Source organism: Quercus lobata, chromosome 3, assembly GCF_001633185.2.
Source record: "Quercus lobata isolate SW786 chromosome 3, ValleyOak3.0 Primary Assembly, whole genome shotgun sequence".
NCBI classification, from domain to species: Eukaryota; Viridiplantae; Streptophyta; class Magnoliopsida; order Fagales; family Fagaceae; genus Quercus; species Quercus lobata.
Genome location: NC_044906.1, coordinates 3,877,093 through 3,901,172, shown reverse-complemented (window position 1 = coordinate 3,901,172; position 24,080 = coordinate 3,877,093). Strand labels below are relative to the sequence as shown.

The 24,080-nt window shown below is 31.6% G+C and overlaps 2 protein-coding genes across 8 annotated transcripts; both read right to left on the bottom strand.

Moving 5' to 3' along the window:
- Positions 1–3,179: 3,179 nt before the first annotated feature.
- On the bottom strand, positions 3,180–11,372 carry LOC115981823 (sugar transporter ERD6-like 5). 4 transcript variants are annotated; one of them, XM_031104198.1, is made up of 18 exons: positions 11,092–11,368; positions 9,220–9,282; positions 6,927–7,016; positions 6,748–6,807; positions 6,224–6,289; positions 6,061–6,126; positions 5,909–5,984; positions 5,757–5,821; positions 5,442–5,534; positions 5,223–5,303; positions 5,034–5,118; positions 4,893–4,936; positions 4,748–4,810; positions 4,609–4,668; positions 4,452–4,505; positions 3,952–4,011; positions 3,720–3,834; positions 3,180–3,636 (listed from the first exon to the last, which is right to left on the bottom strand). In XM_031104198.1, exons 1-18 carry the CDS (start codon positions 11,239–11,241, stop codon positions 3,512–3,514), a joined length of 1,416 nt encoding a protein of 471 aa, XP_030960058.1. In that variant the 5' UTR covers positions 11,242–11,368; the 3' UTR covers positions 3,180–3,511. The 4 variants fall into 4 exon arrangements, with proteins under 4 accessions (XP_030960058.1, XP_030960059.1, XP_030960061.1 ...); XM_031104199.1 differs by lacking the exon at positions 9,220–9,282 and having other exon boundaries at positions 11,092–11,369; XM_031104201.1 differs by lacking the exon at positions 11,092–11,368 and having other exon boundaries at positions 6,929–7,016.
- A 1,226-nt stretch (positions 11,373–12,598) lies between these two features.
- Positions 12,599–21,370, bottom strand: LOC115981822 (sugar transporter ERD6-like 5). Of its 4 annotated transcripts, none has more exons than XM_031104193.1 (18): positions 21,196–21,370; positions 20,504–20,566; positions 18,064–18,153; positions 17,860–17,919; positions 15,949–16,014; positions 15,794–15,859; positions 15,640–15,715; positions 15,493–15,557; positions 15,160–15,252; positions 14,943–15,023; positions 14,750–14,837; positions 14,607–14,650; positions 14,464–14,526; positions 14,323–14,382; positions 14,166–14,219; positions 13,657–13,716; positions 13,420–13,534; positions 12,599–13,333 (listed from the first exon to the last, which is right to left on the bottom strand). In XM_031104193.1, the coding sequence occupies exons 1-18, from the start codon at positions 21,343–21,345 to the stop codon at positions 13,209–13,211; spliced, it is 1,419 nt and encodes a 472-aa protein (XP_030960053.1). In that variant the 5' UTR covers positions 21,346–21,370; the 3' UTR covers positions 12,599–13,208. The 4 variants fall into 4 exon arrangements, with proteins under 4 accessions (XP_030960053.1, XP_030960054.1, XP_030960057.1 ...); XM_031104194.1 differs by having other exon boundaries at positions 14,750–14,834; XM_031104197.1 differs by having other exon boundaries at positions 20,504–20,634; positions 21,196–21,282.
- Between the last annotated feature and the right edge of the window lie 2,710 nt (positions 21,371–24,080).

Below are 24,080 nucleotides of genomic sequence, written 5' to 3'. Positions count from 1 at the left end.
TCAAAAGCGTGAATGGATCTTTTGGATAAACATTGTCACCAAGGTTCATCTTTCTGTGTAAATTATATATACTGCTAAGTTTTGTTAATAAAATTTTCTGGTTAATAATATGAATTTAAACTTAACTGAGTCTTTTAAACATGAATAAACTCATATTTAATAATATATCCATTCCTGTGCTAATTAAAACCTATTGCTTTTAGAATTTACTGCCATGTATTTCTATTTCAATTTCAATTCATTAATTATAAAGTAAATTGGACAGCTGCCTTGATATTAATATTATTGACAGTGTGACATAGATTCTGGGTGATTTTCAATTGGTTTTACAATTAATACGCTCCTTTGGCAGCTAAAACAAATTTAGTTTTAATGGCTATCAGTGTGAAAAGGAACAACCTTTGCCTGAAGGAAACAATATGATTAGTGTGCAGTTTTAATGGGTCCTCCACATTCAAATTTTGCTCCTTCATATTTGATATTGTAGTTATTTTTCTTTTTTCGGATATTAATTGTTGCAATATTTTAACTATATGGAGTGGGTTTCTCATAACTTATGCGCTTTTTAGATGCATGAGACCCACTAGCTAGTACATGAATAATAATAGAGTCCTCCAAAACCACTCAAATCAATTAAGAAAATAAAATAATTATAAATATAAATATATCATCAACAATATAATTACATACTATGGCGGCAAAGATTTCAGCTTCTTTTAAATAGTCTTTTTTAGACTCACACACTCTCTCTCTCTCATATATATTTAGTGATTTTTAGTCCAATTTTTTAGCTCCTGAATCCAACCAAAAAAAAAAAAAATCAGATATATTATTTACGAGTTGCTTCACGTACGTATAAGATTAAAAAAAGCTAAATGTTTTTCTTATCTTAATTAATTAAAATATTTATTTCCTTTTCCGAGTAGGAATAGTGTTATAATTCTATTCCTTGATGGAGCAGGATTCCTTATTCCTTTAAGGAGTAGGATTCTCTTCCTATAAATCAATCTCTGTTTCTCTAGTTGTTTTCATTCCACATTCTAGTGTTCTGCTCTCACTGCTACTGCTTCTGCTTTCTCTCTCTGTTTCTGTGTTTCCGCTCTGTTTTCTCTCTCTGGTTCTGTGAAGTCATGACCGACAGTCTGATAAGTTGGGTTGAAAGCGAATGGATGGAAGGGAAATACGAGCAAGCATACGAATATGCAAAGATGGCGAAACAATATGATCCGTATTTTGAAGGAGTGGAGCGTTACTACATTGCGATGTGTATCATTCACGCCGGCAAGTCCAAGAAGAACAAGCTTGGTTACACCGACCTCTATGCACTCCTGGGCTTCCCGACCGGTAATCATCCATTAATCAATCATAACTTCATCAAACAAAGGTATTGTAACTTGGCGAAGTGGGTGCATCCCAGCAAGTTTTCCTCTCCAATGGCGCACGAGGCTCTCGGGTTCATGGACAAGGCGTGGGCGGTCCTGGGTAACGAGCAGCATAGAGAAGACTATGACGTTTGTGTTGGTCTACGTCAACCAAAGCAAAAGAATATTGAAAAACCAGAGACGACGACTGAGACCTCTATTGCTGCTGTTGCTACTGCCCAAAGTGATGATCAGAAGCCGAAGGAGGTTGTTCGGGTTGGGATGAAAAGATGTGCTCCTCTTACGGCTACGTCTGACGAATCACATGGATCGGATGGTGCGTCACAGAAGGGTTTAGTCCACTCTATTATTCATTCTTTTATGCCTAAGAAGCCATTAGGATTTGTCTATACCACATGGTGGAAAAACATGTTTCTTGTATGTATATGAAAGATGTGAATATTTTTGTAAATTCATTTTTAAGTCAAATGAAATTCTACGGTGTTTCTTGTTTCGTTTCGTTTATATTTCTTATTGAATATATTCTCCATGATTTTAATTGCATCATCATTAAAGGGCTGCAATGAGAAATACAAAGATGGAGTTTATGTAGATCATATATTGTGATGCTCTAATTTAATTGATTATGTGATATGTGTGGGTGTGTGATGAGTTCTACATCGGGTATTTACTGTGTAGATTTGGGTTTTATTAACAATTACAAGAAACCTCAATTGTGATTAGTTCTTTTGAGGTATAGCGTAGATGTAGCTACTATTTTTCCTTAGATCGTTACAAGAATAACAATATAGCTTTTTCTTAGCTTGGGTTGTTACAAGAATAACAGTGTAATTAAGTAATACAATAAGTATAATTTCTTTAGGAACTAATACTACAAAATAATGAAAATTAAAGTAATTAAAATTTTCCAATCACCTAATTAATATTCATCGGGAATTGGTTAGTGTTGTTTAGGGAATGGATTTGGGTAAATAAAAAAATATATAATTTTCAAGTTATTTATCTTAAAATCAGTTTAAAGTTTTATTGTTACGGCAATTAGATGTTAGTGGGGCTCCAGTCAATTAGATTTCTGAAACGTCTATGGAATCTTCTATAATGCTAAGCAAGCTCCTACAAAAGTATTAAGCACAGACCATCTGACTTGAGAGTCTGATTTTTTCTGTGTGAAGCCCAAACTTTGAAGTAGCATGTCCAACTGTTCCATGATTGACAAAGAAGTTCAGTTAGTAAAATGGATAGTTGCTTCACTTCTTCCTCTCTTTGCACACAAAACCTTGTCATGGCAGAATTATTAGGATGTAAATTAAGTAGGCAATATTACACACTTTGCAGTATCTAAAAGTTGAATTATAGCATTTATTGTTGCTACGCTCTTACTGAGTTATATCAGCGTAGCATTTCAATCCAAATCTGAAGCGTAGCAAAATTTGGATAATTTTGGTCAAATTTGGTCTATTAGGTCAAGTTTGGTCCATTACATCTATTTTGGTCCACTTCGTTCCATTCAATCCACTTCGGATCACACTATACATACATCAAGAGGCATTCCGTCACCAAGAAATTCAACATTTTGGTGATCTACCTGTGGCTAGTCTTGACGATAACAGTCATTCTCTCTCTCTTTTATATATATATATATGATCCTTGCATGTATAAAGGAAACAAGAAATGTTACTCAAAGATTGTTTTTGTTTAAGTTAGTAACTTAAACAAAATATTGAAGATGAATAAACAACAAACACACACATAGAGGATCAGAAGAATATCACATAGGTCGGAAATATGACTGCTAGATTATTAATTAAATGATTAAATTTTTCATTTTCTAATAACTTAAACTTTTAGATAAATTAGTAATTATAATGCTATCAAAGTAGGTGATCCTAATTTGTACAAATGCCAAAAGGGAACTTTGTTCCTCATTAGAGGCCCTTGGTTTCTTTGTTTCTATTGCATTCTATCTCATTGTACCACATTACCCTAGACCCCAAACCTCTAGTATAACAAAGTCCATATAGGCTCAACAGACCTCCAACTCCAAGTATATATACAGAAAATAAAGGACACCTTCTAACATTTTATGATAAATGTACTTGTTTCCTTGATGTACAGAATGGAAAGTCATCTTATTGGAGAGAATGGGTAATTGATGCTTGTATTTCTTCTAGCACTCGCCCCTTTGTTTCTGGTACTAACTTTGCAACAAATAAAACAGCTGAACCGCAAATGCCCATGTATATGAAAAATGTTCCTGAAATTGTATGGGCCAAACATTCCTTTTAAGTATAAGCAAGAAGAAGAGAACAGGGCACAAACAATGCCTGGGAAAGTTACCTGCTGAGCTCCATTCCATCATAAAATTGAAACTGTATGTTATAATCCAAGAACATGACCAGTTTACTAAAGACACTAGGCTTCCAGCTGAACCCTTAACATGAATGGGAAATACCTGTAACACAAATCTGATCCTTCAATCTAAGTTAAAATGTAAACTTCTTGTCATGCAAACTGAGTTAAAATTTTCATTAAAAGACTCTTGTTGTTACTAACCAGAAAAATTACATACCTCTGAGACAATGACCCATGGTATTCCAGCCATCCCTATTGAGTAAGCTACAGAATATCCCTGAGTGTGGTGTGGTATCAAGTAGTAAACATATTAGTCACTTAATTTGATCAACTAATTCCAAACATCTTGGCACAAAATTAGTGTAAATATTTAATGATTAGCAGATGTTAAGGTCCTTTCTCCTTTCGAGAATCAAGTTATGGTACCATGGAAACAAAGTAGAAGATATCGCATACTTTGACATGCCAATGATTACAGCTATACACATTCAAAATGCATGAGATATTGAATATTTACTATGCCAGAGATTTTGGCCACAGGCAAAGTCAATAAAAGGGCTTCAACTCTTAGAAGACTGAAGGATGTAAAATCTTTAGGCCTAAGTGTTGAAAATAAGAACATAGGTAACTTAAACTTCTTTCGATTGCCATATTTTAAATGTCATTTTAAGCATATAAGGAAAATATACAAAAGCTGAGACACAGAAATTGTGTTACCATTATGCCAATATAAACCAAAATGGGAGTGAGCTCCTTCCACTGGTGGAGGTCCTGCTCATAACAAACTTACTATTTTGAAGGATGATCTTTTTACCAAAAAGAGAAAAAAAGAAAAAGAAAAATGAGGATATCTAATATTGGATTTGGGAGAAACCTGAAACCAGAATGAGAAGCCTATAAGGAAGCAACTCAAGCACATTCCAGCAGCAGATATCTACAAGAAATTGTGACTTCATTTACAATTAATTGATGAAGTAAATTTTACTTTAAAATATATCCTTTGCCATCATTACCAATAAAAGTGGTCGTCTTCCTAATTTATCTGTTAAGAGTACACTTGCAACAGTTGCTGGGATCTACAAACAAACATATACACTTCTTTAAAAATGCATCAACCAAGAGACTTGATTCATTCTGCAGTTATTAAGTGTCAAGTACCTGGATGATAGCCATTGATATAGTCCCAATACTAGTTGAAAAACCTGTCATAAGCCAGTGATCCATATCACCCTTTCTGCAATTTTTTTTTATGTTATTATTAACTATGGAAGCAATTCTGAAATCCCTTGATTTAATTACCAGCTTCATTGAATATAGAGCTTGAATAAGCAGCAATGGCATTGTTCCCTCCAAACTGTAAGAGTAACATCAGCCCAACTCCAACCTAAACCATTTTAATTGGTATAGTAGAGAGATTAAACGAGTTTTTAAAGGAAAAGGTGCTACAACTAGAAAAGCTATATTTTTTTCATTTCTGGTTAGGCTCACGATAAGTGAATGAACGTATCTGCTCTGGAACAAGTCCAGAAATCTAGAATTTGAATGTTGTTTGAAGGCTTCTGTATAATCCTGCAAAATGGAAGGATCATATATCATATCTTATTTAGTACCTAAAAATATTAGAAAACATAAGAAACTAAAGATTTATATTCTGGCTGAGGTTGTGAAATAACTGTTCTTTCTGATGAATATGAAGTTAGAATTTACTCTGATGTCAGCTGCTTCTTCAGTTATATCAGCATTCCTGCCTCTAAGGCGTTGTAGGGAACTTTCAAACTCTTTCTCTTTACCGATTTTAGCCTGCATGCAATTAGATGCTCACTTTTCCTTTACTGTGTATGCTAAGACTATCTAAAAGTGTTGCTAACTTACAAAAAGATACAAAAGTTTTAAGATGTTCTTGTTCGAAGCATCCATTTTAAAGGCCGCATATGTAAAAATAGAACAATTAATCTTTCCCTTATTATACAATGGTGCATCACAAACATTACATCTTAAACAGAATCTTCAAATTGGACTCACCAGCCATCTAGGAGATTCTGGAATCAAGAATAAGCCTATAAGTTCGAGTACACATGGAATGGCACCTGGAAATTTTAGATAAAAAAAATTTAACACAGAGAAAATTTGTTTATATAAATAACTATGATGATGAAAAGCTTAAAACAAGTTACCAATTAAGGCTAAAATGCGCCAAGTAGTGACATTTCCAATGAAATACATCAGTGAAATGCCGCAACATATCATCAGCTGTAATGAAATATACCTCCATAAGTAATGAGTTAGCCCTTCAATCCAAACACCATAAGTATAAGAGTTACTCCACCTGATTAGCAGACGTAAATCGTCCTCGAAAGTTCTTAGGGGTTATTTCTGCAATGTATATGGGAACCTGTCTTGGAAACAAGAATCTGAGTAACGTTACTATCACTATTATGTGTTTCACATATAGCTAAATTAGTTGTGAAGGAATATCTTATAACAATTACCACGTAGCCAATAAGCCCATTGCCAAATCCCAGTGACAGTCTTCCAAGGTCTAGCCACCAAGCATTCTATAAGAAGCATTCAACTGGTTTACTATAAAGATCTTACTCAATGCACAAAGCTACCACTTTTGTGGAGTCTAGGAGAGGTGATTCATATAGACAGCTTCAACCCTTTTTTTTTTATCATTTTTATTTTAAGAGGCAGATTTACTATTGAGGTGTGAAAAGAAAAGATCCAACTGACTTGCTCCATAGTGATTTTAAAAGATTTTCCATGACATGGCCCTTTGTAAATATCCAAGGTATACAACCATTTTGATTTAAATGTTGGCAGAAACTTCAATGTAAGGTTATTATCAATGTTATTGATACTAAAATGATTCCAATTTCATATTTAGTCATATTGAGTACAAATTAGACAATGGCCATATAACTCGACCAAATAGACATTAGAGGTAAAGTTTTTTTCACATATTGAAGACATGCAGCAATATTGAAGGGAAGGAAAGAAGGAGAAGATAAACCTTTGCAAATGCTATAGCAAGCCACCCTGCAATACTAAATATCTCAGAGAACCACAATGTCTGCATTACAATATCAAGAAAACAGTCATGAGTATTTGATAAAGTGATAATGCTTTTTGGTTATGAAAAGCAGTATGGCTACTTAAAAGATATTAAAAAGGGTGACCAAAGAATCTTACACCTCTTCTACCAATAACATCTGCTAATTTTCCATTAACAAGTGCACCTACTATTCCTCCTGCTGTCAATATTGAACCGAAAACTGAATACTGCACAGTGAGGTTGGTAAAAAAGGCAGGGAAATAAATAAGAGAGCTGATTGGAAAAATCAAGATAACAAAGTTATACATTAAAATTACAAATGCCACTTTTCACTACATTGAAGTTAATTGTTCAACAAACCAAGCATGTAAAACTTGAGAAACATGATACAAAAATTAAGTTCAATAAGATAACTAAAAATATAAATGCCATTTTTCACTAGATTGAAATTAACTGTACAACTAAACAAACGTGTAAAATTTGATAAACGTTATCACAAATAGTTCAAGAACATATGATTCTCAAAAAAAAAAAAAAATTCAAGAACATATGCATGTACATGGCAGTAATAATAAAATTGCTAGTAATTTCTCTTTTCTGGTAGGAGTTTGGTCGTACTCTCGGTTTCTACAAGCTTGCATTCTCCCTAGGCAACTAGGGAGAAGAACTGATCCATTGAGGGTCTCGACACGATGGATATGGAACAGGAACTGATAAATGGTTAATTTGAAGAGCATCATGGTGACTTGGTGAGACAAGATGAGGAGAACATTATAATCATTTTATTTTGTTTTGATGTTACTTTTTTTTTTTTTCCCTCAATACATTGATAGTTGGGAGTGTCGAAATTCAACCCTAAATGATTTGTTAAAGACACCAAGAGTACCGGTTGAACTATAAGACTTTAGTGTTAGTTGTTTTTAGCCATCAATTATGTTTTTATTTTAGGCCCCGGTATTTAATTAGTCAATTAATACTTTTTATTTAAAATCATATTCTTTATTATTTTTCTAATTGAGAATTTTGTTTTCTCAAAGGACAAGAATAACAACGCTCTCAAGAAATGCATCGTCATGGGAAATACCATTGCTATAGTACGTTGCAATGTTCTTTAATATTTTTTACTCTTCCGTATTACAGTATAAGAATATAAATGATTTTTTTTTTTTTTTTTTTTTGAGGAAAGAATATAAATGATTAAATCCACAATCTTTGTAAGTTTAAAGTTTTTAGATAAGTTCTTATCATATTTCATAGTGTCAGAACTCAGAACTTTATTACATGGGACTGTTGCTTTGGTATTTGGTTGGGTTGGGTCCGTTTCTTTACTGGACCTTTTCTCAGCTCTTGTTGGGCTATTCGTAAGAGGGGTATAGGAGAAGTTCCTAAAAATAAGTTGGGTTTGAATCTTATAATTGGATCTTGACCCAAAAAATGTTAATTGGATCAAGACCCAAATCTTCCAAATGGATTTATATAACAATTGGACCTGTCCATGTTTTAGAATTTGATGGTTTAAAAGGCAGAGCAACTGCGAGCAGGAGGGTTTCTTTTTTTTTTTTTTTTTTTTTTTTTTTTTTTGATGGGAAATACTTCAAAAACTTTATTAATCAACAGAGATAACAACTACATCTTGGTTGAGAGCTTGTTCAAGAAAACAAGGAATCTCTTCAACCCAAACAGACAAGTCTGCAATGCCTAAAGCATGTTTTGCAAGTAAGTGGGCTGGCCTATTGCCATCACGACCAACATGTGAAAAATCTACACGTCTGAAAGAATGGGACATGGCAACTGAACTGAAGACCAGCGCGCGAGCAGGGGGTTTCTATTTACGTTTATATTTTTTTCATGACCATATCATTAGTATCACTTTTATAAACACCTATCATGCTATCACAACATGTTACCTCAACCTATTATGAAAAAAAAATTTGTGTTCTTAAATTTTTATTATTTTAACTTCAAAATCCATGTATAATTTTTCCACATACTTCCATGCTTACTTTATAGTCTACTACATATCTTTGGTTTTTATCTACCAAAATTCATTTATTTATACTAAAAACAATTTTTGATGAAAAAAAACAATTATTTTAAACCTAATCTATATATATATATATATATATATATAACCATATCGTAATGAATATGTATTGCAAATATTGTCTATTTATTCTTTTATCTTCTTTTTTTTTAATTTTTAATTTTTTTTGCATATATGTATGTGTAGTTGTGTACTCTTCACATTATATCTGTACCTGCACATAAATATCTTTTTAACTCTAACTTAAAGTAATTATCTTAGTATATTATAGATAAATTGAATATACATTTTGTTGAAAAAGCACTGAGACCTTGACTTAGGTGATAAAGGGATGAACAAGTTTTAGTACTAATTTATTTATTAACAAAGAACTTTTAGGTACTTACAGCTGCAACAGAGAGACCCAATTCTTCCATAATTCCAGATTCAGCTGGGGATGAAAATCCTGACTGCAAAGCAATTATAATACACTTGTTCAGGCAAAGCTTGGCTTATTCCTCTTTCACTTTATTTTATTATAAAGGAATTTATAGTCTCTAACATTTTTAATTGGTGGGGAGTGCATTAAAGAACAAACAAATGAAATAAAAAACAAAACCATGAGGAGGCATGTATCTAAAGTCAAATGTAATAATCCAAATGCAGGCTGGCACAAACTCAGCACGGATGGCTCCTCTTAGGGCAATCTTGGATTAGCGAAAGGAGGAGTGATCTGTGACCACAGAGGCTTATGGATGAAGGAATTTACCGGATTTATAGGGGTAACTTCTAGTGTCAATATAGAGGTTTGGGCTCTAAGGGATGGCTTATTAATGTGAATTAGTTTCAATTTATTGATGGTTGAAATTGATATTGATGCAACAGTAATTTTTGATTTGGTTGCTAAAACTTATAGTAGCAATTTACAATATTTAGCTCTTATCATGGATTGCAAGAGTCTTCTCAATCAAATCCCACAAGTGAAGATGAAGCATTGTTTTCATGAGGCAAATTAGTGTGCAAATAATGCTTTAGCTAGCTTCAACCACTTTGCCTAACCTTCAAATGTCATTGGCCTATCAAGTAGAGGTAGCATTGAACCGATCTTAAACTCAGAGAAGTCAAGACTGGAAGAGAAATGGGGGAGGTGATGTGACAGTTGATACACTATTATATTTATAATATTTAATTAGAAGTGTGAAATTAATGAATCCATGTTAAACAATAGCAAATCATAATATACCAAATATTGAACCATAATGAGAGGTAGTGGCGGAGCTAATTCGGGGGGAGTTTTTAAGACAATATTAAATAAAAAAATAAACTAGAAAAAAAATTTATATTAAAAAAAAAAAGCAATAACAACTATAAGTGTCATACAAAAACTAATTAAACGTAAGCTATAGTTAGACATTTAAGTTAATACTATAAAATAAATTGCGGAAATAAATTAATTTGAAAATATAAAAAGTATAGCAATTTACTTGCAAAGTTATATATATGTCTCACTATCTTTTCTTGATTGTTTTTGAAACTATAGGTAAAATTCAACTTTCTATTTATTTTTCAAAATAATTAAAATTTTTGTTCATAACATAAACCAAAAATTTAAAATTGAAATGTCAAGAAATTGATGACAATAAAAAAATTGTGTAAAATATAGGACTATCAATTGAAATTTCATAAGAAAGACACTAAAATGCATGATTATTATTATTATGCTAAGCTTAAGTGCATAATAATTAAAAGCTAACAACTTGACAAGTCAAAGCTCTTGGTGTGTGTTATTGTGTCTAAGGGAAATTCTTCCATTTATTTTTGCTTGTGTCAGAAAACTTTTTCCCTGTTTTTTGTTTTTTGTTTTTTTTTTTCCTTTCATGGTGTCATTGACTTATTGGGCATTAGGTAAGCTTGTCATTTTCCCTTTATTTCAACAAGGCCAAGAAGCTTTTTTCCTGATTTGTGTTTAATTTCTGCATCGAGGGTAAAGCATTTAAAAAAATTCCTATTAGTATTACATATGGAATATTTTATGAGAGGCACACTTAAGGCCATAATGTGCAAAAAGGACCCTTGGAGTTTGGGTTGATTGAAAAGTGATAATTTGTACTTCAATTTTATCTTATGACGATAGAAGTTTAAGAATTGTCCAAATTGACCCATCTATCTTAATTCCATTTAATGGTCATATGCTAATGCTATGCACATAAAATTTAAATAATTTTTTTATTTTATTTTATTTTTTTTATAGTAAAGCCATGGAAATTAGTGGTACTTACAGAACACCCGATTGTAAGTGAACCACATAAGGCGACCATGGAGCTGAGCACAACAGTAGGCGTTGCTTTGGAATCACTCGGTGTCACGTCCTTCAGTTCTACACTAGACTTTGCTGCTAAAAGTCCGTCTTCCGGGCTTTCTGTTTCCATATTATGTTTCGAAGTATGGGGCTAAGAATGAGTGGAAGGATAAAGGATTGATATAGATCGTAGAATTGTTTATATAAAGCAAGAAAAAGTAGGTGCCTCATGCTTTGGGGGGGTTTGGTGACTTTAAAGTGTGAACATACATGGGGATCAGTGTGAGACTACTAGATATGCAGATAAAATCCACTCTATTTAGTTCACTTGTGAAATTGGCATATATTATTTTACTGGGAAAAAGTTAATTTTCACAAATTTTATATTGTACAAGTATGATACAACGATATTGTTAGAAACATGCATATAAGAGCATTGAATGTGCAAAGCATCTCAATAGGCTATTCATCCAAACGAATAGAGCACCGATGTGGTACTGGGCTAAAATTCTCCGATATTTAAGTCAAAACTTATTGAAATCCAATATAGAAAAAAAAAAAAAAAAAAAAATTTGTGTGAAGTAGTATTCCTTTGTTATATTAAAGTATTAATTGGAGTCTCTTTAAAGTAACAAATTGTTATCGACCATGGTGATGCAGATACATTTAAAATCAATAATTAAAATTATAATAAATCTTTATTTAATGGAATATTGGGATTTAAAATCATGTAGCACAGTATAAAGTTTTTTATTTTGTTGAAATTACATCTTAATCAGGAAATTATTTGTCTTTTTTAAAGCAAAAATTAGATCTCATTTTGCCCTGATAAAATTATATTTCATTTGATACTATATACTTGCAAGTTTATTTCGGGTGTAGACATGTGAATTAAAGTCCTAGATGAAAAGTAAAGTTGAAAATATGTGCTTAGGTATTATTATATTTTAAAACCTTACTTCTTTTAAGTACAACTTGTAATATTGAGCCTAAATATATATATATATATATATATAAATATACCTATGCCTTTTATATTATATTTTTTAAAAAAAAAATCAATGAAATTAAATTCATCTAAACACACGCTTGATCATCAGGAAAATCAATTTAATGATAATCCAAAATCATTGGGTGATAGAGATTTTCATCTACCCCTTTGTCGTGTTGACCTTCCGCTGGGCCAACCACCGAAAAAGGATTGTTGGAGAACGTGCTACATTTCATTTGGTAAGACAACAAAGAGAGGGCTGTGGCAGCTATTGGGGACTATCGAGTCTTGAGAGAACGTGGTCAGGTCCATTCCATAGCAGAACACACTCTTTATTGTCTTGCCTCATGCCATGTAGTCACTAGAGTTGAAGTTTCACAAAGAGGTTGGGGGTTCTAATAAGCTCAATTAGTAAAAAAATTTATTGTCGAACAAGAAATCTGAGTTTCAAATCTTGCCTACACCGAAAATTCATGGAATGAACGCAGTAGGTGGGTCTAACAAAATCAAAACAAAATAAATTTAATAAGAATTTAGTGTACAAGCCCTCTTTTATGGCCTCTGGGACCAATATGCCATATCATACTTTTACAAGTACCAAAAATAGGGATGCATGCACACAATTGCAAGTTACAAGTGCTCTTTTCTTGTACCTTTCTCCTCATTGATTAACTCAAGACTTTCATTACCTATAAAAGTCTCCCAAGTAGGATTCCAACTGCTGCAATCACACATATTTGAAAAAGAGAATGGTAAACTGAATAAAAAACAAAGCAATATGCCCACAAATGAGAGAACATAACAAATACATAGTTTGGAAATACACATGTTAAAATATTAATTAATTGATTAAATTCATCATTTCTTAATAGATTAAACTTTTGAAATAATTAGTAATTTATCATGCTATCAAAGTAAGTGGACTTGAGTTGTCCGAATGCCAAAAGGGGACTTTGTTCCTCATTAGCTAGGGGCCCCTTGACCCCAAAACCTTCTATAACTAAGCCATATAGGCTGAATACACCTCCAACTCCAGTATATAAGCAGAGCTCATCAATCCTCTTGAGTAAACAGAAATTCTAGACACCTTATACAGAAAGTCCATCTTATTGTAGAGAATGGGTCACTGAAACTTGTATTTCTTCTAGCACTCGCCCCTTTGTTTCTGGAACTAACTTTGCAACAAATAAAACAGCTGAACCGCAAACGCCCATGTATATGAAAAATGTTCCTGAAATAGTATATAGGCCAAACATTTTTTTTTAAGCATAAGCAAAAAGAAGAGAATGGGGCACAAAGAATACAAGAAAGAGTTACCTGCTGAGCTCCATTCCATCATAAAATTGAAACTGTATGTTACAATCCAAGAACATGACCAGTTTGCTAAAGACACTAGGCTTATAGCTGAACCCTTTACGTTAATGGGAAATACCTGTCACACAAATCTGATCCTTCAATCTAATTTAAAATGTAAAAACCTTCTTGTTATGAAAACTGACATTAGAATTTCATTAAAAGACTCTCTTACTGTTACTAACAAGAAAAGCTACATACCTCTGAGGCAATGAGCCATGGTATTCCGCCCATGCCTATTGAGTAGGCTACAGAATACCCCTGAGTGTGGTGTGGTGTTAAATAGTAAACATATTAGTCACTTAATTTGAACTACTACTTCCTAACATCTTGGCACAAAATTAGTGGGAATTTTTAATGAACAGCAAGTATTAAGGTCCTTTCTTCTTTTAAGAATCAAGTTATGATATAAAGGAAAAGAGGCACAGGAAATTGCATACTTTGGCATGCCAATGATTACAGCCATAGGCATACCCCAAAGGCACAAGAAATTGAAGCTATGCCAGTGATTTTGGCCATAGACAAAGTCAATAAAAGGGTTTTGAGTCTAAGAAGACTGCCGGATGTCTTGTAAGGTACTAATATTTAGGCCATAAGCGTTGAAAATAAGAACACAGGAAACTTAAACCCCTAGAGATTTCCATATTTTAAGTGGAATTTTAAGAATGTAAGGAAATGATACAAAATCTGAGACACAGAAATTGTGTTACCACTATGCCAATATACGCCAAAATGGGAGTGAGCTCCTTCCACTGGTGCAGGTTCTGCTCATAACAAACATACTTTTTTCAAGGATGATTCTTTTACTAACAGCAATAGAAAAGAGTTGAAAATTAAGGATATTGAAAATTTGGATTTGGGAGAAACCTGAAACAAGAATGACAAGCCTAAAAGGAAGCAACTGAAGCACATTCCAGTAGCAGATGCCTATAAGAAATCTTGACTTCATTAACAATTAATTGATGATGTAAATTATTGTCTTAAAAATATATCCTTTGCCATCCTTACCAATAAAAGTGGTCGTCTTCCTAATTTATCCGTTAAGAGTACACTTGCAACAGTGGCTGGAATCTACAAACAAACATTTACACTTCTTAAAAATGTAACAACCAAAAGTCTTGATTCATTCTGCAGTTATAAGTGTCAAGAACCTGGATGATAGCAACTGATATAGTCCCAATACTAGTTGAAAAACCTGTCATAAGCCAGTGATCCATATCACCCTTTCTGCATGTCTTTTATGTTATCATCAACTACATACGGAAGCAATTCTAAAATCCCTTAATTTAATTACCAGCTTTGTTGAATATAGAGCTTGAATAAGAAACAATGACATTGTTCCCTCCAAATTGTACCAGTACCATCAGCCCAACTCCAACCTTCTTAACAAATTTAATTCATTATAGTAGAGAATTTAGAGAAGCTTCGAAAAGGAAAAGGTGCAACAGCTAAATTTGTTTACAGTTTTTCAGTCTAGTTAAGCTTACAATAAGTGAATGAGCATATCTTCTTTGGAACAAGTCCATAAATCTTGTTTTTGAATGCTGTTTGAAGGCTTCTGTATACTCCTGCAAAACCAAAGTATCACATCTCATTTCTAATTGCGTACCTCAAAGTATTAAAACATAAAAAACCAAAGATTTATGTTATACTTGAGGTTGTGAATTAGCAGTTCTTTCAGAAGAATAAGAAGTTAGAATTTACTCTGATCTCAGCTGCTTCTTGAGAAATATCAGCATTCCTTCCCCTAAGGTATTGTAGAGAAGTTTCAAACTCTTTATCTTTACCTATTTTAGCCTGCAGGCAATTGTATTATCATTTGAACATTCGAATGGATGCTCACTTTTCCTTTATTGTGTATGCTAAGGCTATCTATATATGTTACATACTTAAAATAAACTACGAAAGTTTTGAGATATTCTCAAGCATCCATTTTAACAGCCATGAAAGTAAAAATAGAACAGTTAATCTTTCCGTTTTATACAATGGCACATCACAAACATAACATCTTAACTAGGATCTTTGAATTGGACTCACTAGCCATCTTGGAGATTCTGGAATCAACAACAAGCCTAGAAGTTCTAGTATACATGGAATAGTTCCTGAAAAAATTTCAGATCAAAACAAATGAAATTGACACAGAAGTTTAATTCATTAAGATAATGAAAAGCTTAAAATAATTACCAATTAAGGCCAAGATGCGCCAAGTAATGACATTTCCAATGAGAAACATCAGAGAAAGGCCGCAACATGCCATCAACTGTACACTCGATGAAATTACATCTCCATAAAAAATGAGTTTAGCCATTCAATCTAAACACCTAAAGTGTTACTATACCTGACTAGCATTAGAAAAACCTCCCCTCAAGTTCTTAGGGGTTATTTCTGCTATGTATACGGGAACCTGTCTTGAAAACAAGAATTTGAGTATTAGTACTACCACTATTATGAGTTTCACAGATAGCTAATGAATGAAGAACTTATTATAATTACCGCAAAGCAAAGAAGCCCATTGCCAATTCCCAGAGACAGTCTTCCAAGGTCCAGCCACCAAGCATTCTATAAGATGCATTCAATTGGTTTATTAATGAGATCGTACTCAGTGCACAAAATTCTCACTTTTGTGGGGTCTAGGAGAGGTGATTGGTAGACTGCTTTTATAGGCAGATTTACTATTGAGGGGTGAAAAGAAAAAGGGGGAAACAAAAGATCCAACTGACTTGCTCCATAATGATTTTAATAGATCTTTCCATGATATGGATCTTTGTAAATATCCAAGGTATACAACCATTTTGATTTAAATGTTGGCAGAAACTTCTATGTAAGGTAATTATAAATGTTATTGTTACTACAATGATTCCCATTTCATATTTTGAGAACAAATTAGATAATGGCCATGTAACTCAACCAAATAGACATTAGAGGTAGAGTTGTTTTCATAAATTGAAGACATACATCATTATTGAAGGGAAGGAAAGAAGGAGAAGATTAAACATTTATTTCCAAGGGAAGCAAACTCTTTATTTGAATTGAATAATTTTCTGAACAACTTGAATTTTTGGAATAATTCATAGCCTTTCATAAAAGGGTTATCTTTTAAAAATTAATTATTTTAAATAACATGCCGTACTTGCACATGCCAAGTGTGCCACAAGTCACACGTGCATGTTCTAGAGCCTAGTTCTGTCAATTATTTTATTTGTAGATTTTTGTGTTGCTATATATACCCAGCAAAAGCTTTGTAAACTTTCAATGTAGGACAAGCCCAAATGCACAAAACCATTTCCTTCCATACTACAATCTACAAAATATTTTTTTACCAATCCCCCACTTAGATTGTAATATTAAGTATCTATATCTATGTATATCTAAGTCTATTATTTATTGTTGCTATACTTCTTTTAAGCCACATAAGTGAAGCATTTCGGTCTAATTGGTTCATATCGGTCTATTTGGTCTACTTAGGTCCATTTTGGTCCATTTGATCCACTACTGTCCATTCAGTCTATTTTTGAACTAATTGGACATTAACGTAGTTTTTTTTTTTTTTTTTTTTTTTCTTCGTAGGTTGCCTTTTCAGTTTGGGCTCAAAATTCTTTTTTCTCCTTAATTTTTGAGTTGAAAAATATGAAATTTTATCCTTTTTGGACTATACTCTCTATTTTTTTGGGTAAAAAATACAAACAAAATAGTCATTTAAATTAAGATATGAGCCATAAAAAGCAATAAAAATGATAAATATTTGAAAGATTATCTTAAAATAAAGGTTTCAATACTTGAAAAGAAAAATAAAGCTACAATTCTAAACTTATATAATAATTAAAACTTAATGTAATATTTTACATGTGTTCCATAAAATGAGGGTGTAAATTTTATTTTTAATATTCTTGGATGTGTTCAAATTAGTTAAACAATTATAGTATATTTAAAAAATGTTCTTTTTGATAACATCTTCTCCATTTATATAAAAAAAGATTATAATTATGTATTAAAAAAAAAAAAGCAAAATACATTATATGTTCCATTAAATAAAACTTATAAAAATAGAAAATATTTTTAAAAAGCACATACACTATTTAAATTACAAATTTTTCACGCATTGCATGATGTTTTCTAGAGACATATGTTCATAGATTCCCTCAATTATTTGATTTGTTTAAGTTTGTGTTACTTTATATACCTGCCATAAACACTGTAAAATTCTAATGTGGGACAACCGGACAAGCCTATTAGAGGAAACCCACTTTTTTAGTTTCTTCCTTCAAAATATCTATCTACAATTAATATATATTTTTAACCCAAAAAAAAAAAAAAAAGTTGGACCTCATCTTATTCAAATTTATTTTCATAAATTCAAGACGTGCATGCAACATCTTTGAGGGGAAGAAAAGGAGTAAGACACACCTTTGCGAATGCTATAGCAAGCCACCCTGCAATGCTGAATATCTCAGAGATCCACAATGTCTGCATTACAACATCAAGAGTAAGATTCATGAAAATTTTGAGAAAGCAGTAAATCTTTTTTGTTATGAAAGGCAGTCTGACTGCTTAAAGATACACACACATATATATATATATATATATAAAAGGGTGACCAAAGAATCTTACACCCCTCCTTCCAATAACATCAGCTAATTTTCCATTAACAAATGAACCTGCTATTCCTCCTGCCGTTGCCATTGCACCGAAAACTGAATACTGCACAGTGAGTTTGGAGTGAAGGCAAGAATGTAATTGAATAAAAACACAGAAAAATGTGAAATAAATATTACAGTACGTTGGAAAAATCAAGATTACAAGTTGTAAATTAAAACAAGATAGATGCCATACTTGTGCTCTGGCAGTTGGGACTTTTAGGTAAGCCCAAACATGGGCCCATATAGGCAGCCCATTGACTTCAAAACCCTTGCCTGAGGGATTTTTAGTGCAACAATTCTAGATCTACAGCTTTTTTTTGTCAATTGTTAGTGACTGTATATCACTTTTATATAGGCTTACTATTTTTTGTCTACCACTTATAATCTATCACGTCATAATTGTGAAAAAGTTGTGGTCCTAGATTTTGTTTTTTTATTTTTTTTTATTTTTTTATTTTTTAAATGTGGCCTATTTAAGCTAATAGTTCTAAACAAGGATATGGAGTTGGAAATATTTCTTTAGAAAGGTTGACCTTTGAAAGTAAAATGAAATTGTCCAAAAGTCAAGTCACAAATATATATATAGACACATATATACACACACTCGTACGTGGTTATAAAAACTAATCATATTAAACACATATTTCAAAAAGTGTATTGTTGGAACTAGGTTGACAAAAAATAAAACTCATAACATTTCTTTAGCGACATGCCTTAAATCTTCATTTCTCATATAATTGACATGGATTGAGACTTGGTGCAATGCCGTTAACTTTTTTCTTATGTTATTGGATTCAATTGCACCCGGTACAATTTTCGGATCTCAAATTCTAATGGGTACAACATCTTTAGTATTGCATTTCGAATGCTAGATGACAACATTGCTATAGGATGTGACAATATGCCCTTTAGGATGAGATCCTCTCTCAATATTGAATCCTCTAATTTCATCCAATTTTTATTTAATGTGATATTTTAAAATTAAATAAATAACACCTGTCATCCAGTTAAAAGTGGGAGAGAATTGAAGGATTCAATTAGAGAAAATCTTTTTCCACCCTTATAATATTTTTCTTTATACATTTGGTTGGGTGGATTTTAGGAAATATGAAAAAAAGTAGAAAGAAAAGTGGAGAAAAAATGATAATTTTTTTGTATTTGGTTAGGAGAGAAAACTGGTGGGGCTTAAGAGTTTTCTCTCCTGACCCACCAACAAATAATTTCCCCAAAATGGAGATAAAATGAGAGACTATCATTTTCGATAAATTTGTCCCCACATTGCCTTGTCTGTTTTGATTTCTTCTTCTTTTTTTCTTTGTCTGCTTTTATTTCGTCCCCATGCTTTTTTCCGTTTCATTTTTTTCTTCTCTTCTCTTTCCTTTTTTTTTTCCCCGTTTTTTCAATATATGTTTTGGGTTTATTTATTTATATTTTTTTTATCCTTTTATTTTTCCTCATTTGTTTGTTTGTTTGTTTGTTTTTTCCCTCACTTTCTTGTACTTTAAAAAAGAAGAAGAAGAAGAAGAAGAAGAAGAATTGCCATCAATACACAATTTTTTAATAAAAAAATAATATATTTTTTTTAATTTATCTAATAGGGTTATTTGAGTAAATTTTACAAACTCTATGTTCTATCTTTCCAATTTTTTCTCAACCAATTTTTTTTCTTATCCTTTTACTTTTCCACACATCCAACTAAACACAAAATTAAATCTTTTCTATTTTTCTACTTTTTCATCTTCTCAATTAAACTGAACTTTATTGTGTTAAAATTTTAATAATAAGTAATAACTTATCATGAGTCATAGTGTTGGTACCTAAAACTTTATTTACATATGTAAATTCCTTGACTCCACATATGGACTATTGCTTTGAATGGGCCCTCTTTTTTTTGGGTCATTTTCTACTTATATTAGGCCTACAGTTAGGGTTTCCAAAAGCTATACCTGTCGGATTTGAATCTTTTTTGAATCTTGTGCCAATAAATAATCTTAATTAGACCATCATTCAAATAAAAAAATAAATTATTTTTTAGAATCAAATGAATAAATAGTTAGTGCACAGTTGTAAATAATTAATATAGGGATTTATTCCATTATTATATGTTATTAATTAATATTTTGACATAAATGTTAAACTTTGTTAAAACGTGAGTTTATAGGTTAAATATTAAATAAAAATTAGTTAACACGAAATTTGGTGTAAGTATTAAGAAGAATAAGAATTTATGATCTAATGGTAGAATAGTTAAAATGTTAATAAAATAAAAAAGTATTGAATATTATAACATGAACAAAATATCAGACCATGGGCAACTTTTCCTGTTTGTATGTGTGTCTATATATATATATATATATATATATATATCACTTGTTTATATTACAAAAAATAAAACTTATATTGATACTTACAGCTGCAATAGAGAGACCCAAGTCTTCCATAATTCCAGATTCAGCTGGTGATGAATATGCTGACTGCAAAGCAATTAACTTCTTCAGACAAAGTTCAGCGAAATCATTCTCCTCCATGGAATGAGCTGCTTCTAAAAATATAAATATATTTTTAGAAAAACCCTTTTTACTTTATTAATATTATTATTATTTTGATCGAATCCCACTTTATTTTAATTTTTAATATTATAAAGGCATCTATATTATAGTCTTAAACATGTTTGATTGGTAGGAAACTCACCAGAGAACAAACAAATAAAATGAAAAAAAGTAACCAAGAAAAGAAAACATTGAGGTTTTTTTTTTTTTTTTTTTCTTCTTTTTACAGTGGTAAGGTCACATTATTTTTTTTTTTTTGAAAAAAAAAAATTAAATGTACTATATTGGATAAATGATACTGAAAAATTCAACATTATTCATAATAATAATAATTTTTTAAAATTTGATGTTACTAAAAAAAAAAAAAATGAAACAAAGAGATAGAGTAGGAAGTCTAAAACATAATGAGAGACAACTTGATTACTTAACGAAAAAAGGAGGCAGTTTCTTTTTCATTTATTTTTTGGGAAGAAAACGTTAATTATAAGAAGACCAAATGAAATGAGACAAATCAATCATTGTTCCAAATGCCATGATAATCTAGTTGTACTTACAGAACACCCCACAGTTATTGAGCCACAGTAGGCGACCATGCAGCTGAGTATAACAATAGGTGTGGCTTTGGAATCACTCTCTGATACGTCCCTGCAATTCACTCTAGGATTTGTTGTTAAAAGTCCATCTTCCAGGTTTTCTGTATCCATATTTTCTTGGAAGTGCAAGAAGAGAATGAGTCAAAATATATAGACAAAGTCTTTTATGAGAGAGAGAGAGAGAAAGTCGGTGCCTTTATGTGTATCCATTTAATATAAAGTTTGATAAAATTATAATCTATTGCGCTTGTTCAAGATAATTTCTTTTTATTATTACTAAAATATCAATCAGTTTTTAGTGTAAATTTTTTTTATTAATTGAGCTAAATGAATCTCACAATGTGTATTTGTTTGAAACAATTATTTACGTGTATGGATAACATTATCTCTAAATTAATAGAGATTATTTTACAGAAATTAACATTTTAGTTTTCACAAATTAACATTTTACAGAAATTAACATTTTACAGAAATTAACATTATCTCTGTTTGTATTCAGCTTCTGCGTTTGGAGCTGCGTTGCGTTCCTCTTTTTTTTTTTTTTTTTTTTTTTTTTTTTTTTCACGCGTTTTGCGGTTACTGTTCAATGAACAGTAACCGCAAATGTTGACTTTCTGCCGTGAACAGTGCATATATGCACTGTTCACGGACCCACAAATTTCATTTTTTATCAATTTTTTCATTAAAAATGGGTCCCACAGCACTATTTACACATTTAAAAATTATTTTGCTACAGTATTTTCAGTTTTCAGTTTTCAGTTTCAGCAAAATAAGTTCTATCCAAACACACACAAAATATACTCCTAATTTGGTAGAATATGAGGATTTGAGATTTCAAACGATGTGACACCACAACGGAAAAAAGAAAAAACGATGTGACTACATAATTAAACCTTTTAAATTTGACTTTTAGCAAATAGAAAAACTTTAAAATTTGTCCAAACTCTGACTTTCATCTTAATCATAAACTTATATATTATTATTATTATTTTCTATTTCAAAGCAAAAAAGAGGGATCCTATTATTGCTTTGTAAAACACTAGTACTTTTACTTTATTCTGACTTGTTACTAGAAAGAGGGGACTGTGTACGTTGCTCGACGGCTAGTCGGTTGCTCAAAAATATAGTAAAATGACAAATAAGAAGAAGAAGAAGAAAAAAAAAGGCATACATGGGCACACTCCTTAATGATTTCCTATGTTTTGATATATTTTAACTAATGTTTTACCTTGATATAGTTTATCCCTACTTTGTGTATAATATCTTCTTTTTTTTCTTTTTTTCTTTTTTTTCACCAACAATATGAAGTGAATACAACATCCCTCCTCATTTTTTCTAGACCACATCTCTTTTTTCTTTTTCTTTTTTCTTAATTTCAAGACTAGATCATTTTGGCATATGATAAAATTAGTTATCTCATTTGATACCATATACTTCTAAGTTTTGAAAAGTGAGGGTTTATTTGGTTAAGCGTATTATTATTATTATTTTTATTTGGTTAGGCATAGTTTTTGAAAGACTCACTTTTTTTTTTTTTTTCTTTTTCTTTTTCTTTTTCAACTATACTCATAGATAGCTTATTTTTTAAACAAGATAAATCAATAAAATAAACTCATCTATCCCTTGTAGTTCTGTTGGGGTACAACGAGTCAATATCGGTTGTTGAAAATTGAAAACGTTTGTTACGTTTCATTTGGTAAGACAACGAGAGGGCGGTGGTAGCTTTTGGAGGCCCTTGACAAAATGTGGTTAGCTTTTGGAAGAAGAAATGGGTTATGCGTGATAGTCTTCCAAAACCATCGAGAGAAGATATTGAAATCTATTGGTTAGGGATGCATGAGTCGAAGAAAAAAAAGAAGTCGTACCATGTGCTCAAGTTTCCCATTTTTATGAAATCTAAGAGAAGTCATGCATGTGTGAAAGACAAGGAAAAAAAAAAAAAAAAAACTTGAGGAATTGGGTCAAATTTTGTTGGTCTAAATAGTGTCCTTAATCCTTATATGTTGTAGGACAAAACTTAGGTATAATTCTTTAGGTTGCATTGACTAATATAACACAAAATATGTGTTATCATCTCTCATGGTTAATTAAATTTACTTTGTGGCTCACTAGCCAATGCAGTCACGTGGTTAAATCTAATTGAAATACTTAAGGTATAATATCCATTGAATTAATTGTACATAAGTTTTGTCCTATGCTATATTATATCCCTTGCACCTGCCCATGTTATGTATAATAGTGTTGGCAAATCCATGACAATAAAAGTCTTGATTGAATTATAATGTTTTATTTCAAGTTCAAGACTAAGTCATCCAAGATTCAGCTCAAATTAAAGGAAGTGATAGATTTCTTGACTATATCTCGATCGATCGAGAATTAAGAATCTTAATTCTCATTAGGCTAATTAAGTTGGTTGTTTAAGTTTTTGGAGAACTTGTGTTGTACGACATAAAAAGAAGCCCCAAGCCTCTATATTCACTACAACTGAGAGTTCAACAAGGGAGAAGAATTTTCAAGGCGGTCTTTGAAGTGATCACGAATGTCATTCATGCAAGAAATTCTAAATTAGATGAGTCTAAGTGGATTGGAGCAACATAGGGTCACATCTCTAAATACTACTAGAGGTAGTAATTAGAAAAAAAATTATATATATATATATATTAATTTTATAAACTTCAATTCTAAAATAGAATTTTCTTTAGAATTAGTGATAACACTCACAGTGTTTTTTTTTTCCTTTTGGATTTATCCATTGATTTTTCGCTTTGTCAACAAATCTATAGTAGGGACGAAAGAGAGGTAAAGTGAGAAATGAAGGAAGGACATGGGGTATTCCTAACATCATG

Excerpts from the sequence above, each read along its gene's own strand:
- LOC115981823 (XM_031104198.1), bottom strand. The coding sequence starts at position 11,241 with ATGGAAACAGAAAGCCCGGAAGACGGACTTTTAGCAGCAAAGTCTAGT. Across the intron at positions 9,283-11,091 it reads CACTTACAATCGGGTGTTCT|TCAGGATTTTCATCCCCAGC; the intron begins GTAAGTACCACT and ends ATTGCTTTGCAG. Across the intron at positions 5,119-5,222 it reads GATACGTTCATTCACTTATC|GTTGGAGTTGGGCTGATGTT; the intron begins GTGAGCCTAACC and ends AAAATGGTTTAG.
- LOC115981822 (XM_031104193.1), bottom strand. The coding sequence starts at position 21,345 with ATGGATACAGAAAACCTGGAAGATGGACTTTTAACAACAAATCCTAGA. Across the intron at positions 18,154-20,503 it reads TGGGTCTCTCTATTGCAGCT|TATTCAGTTTTCGGTGCAAT; the intron begins GTAAGTATCAAT and ends CTCACTGTGCAG. Across the intron at positions 15,558-15,639 it reads GCGCATCTTGGCCTTAATTG|GAACTATTCCATGTATACTA; the intron begins GTAATTATTTTA and ends AAATTTTTTCAG.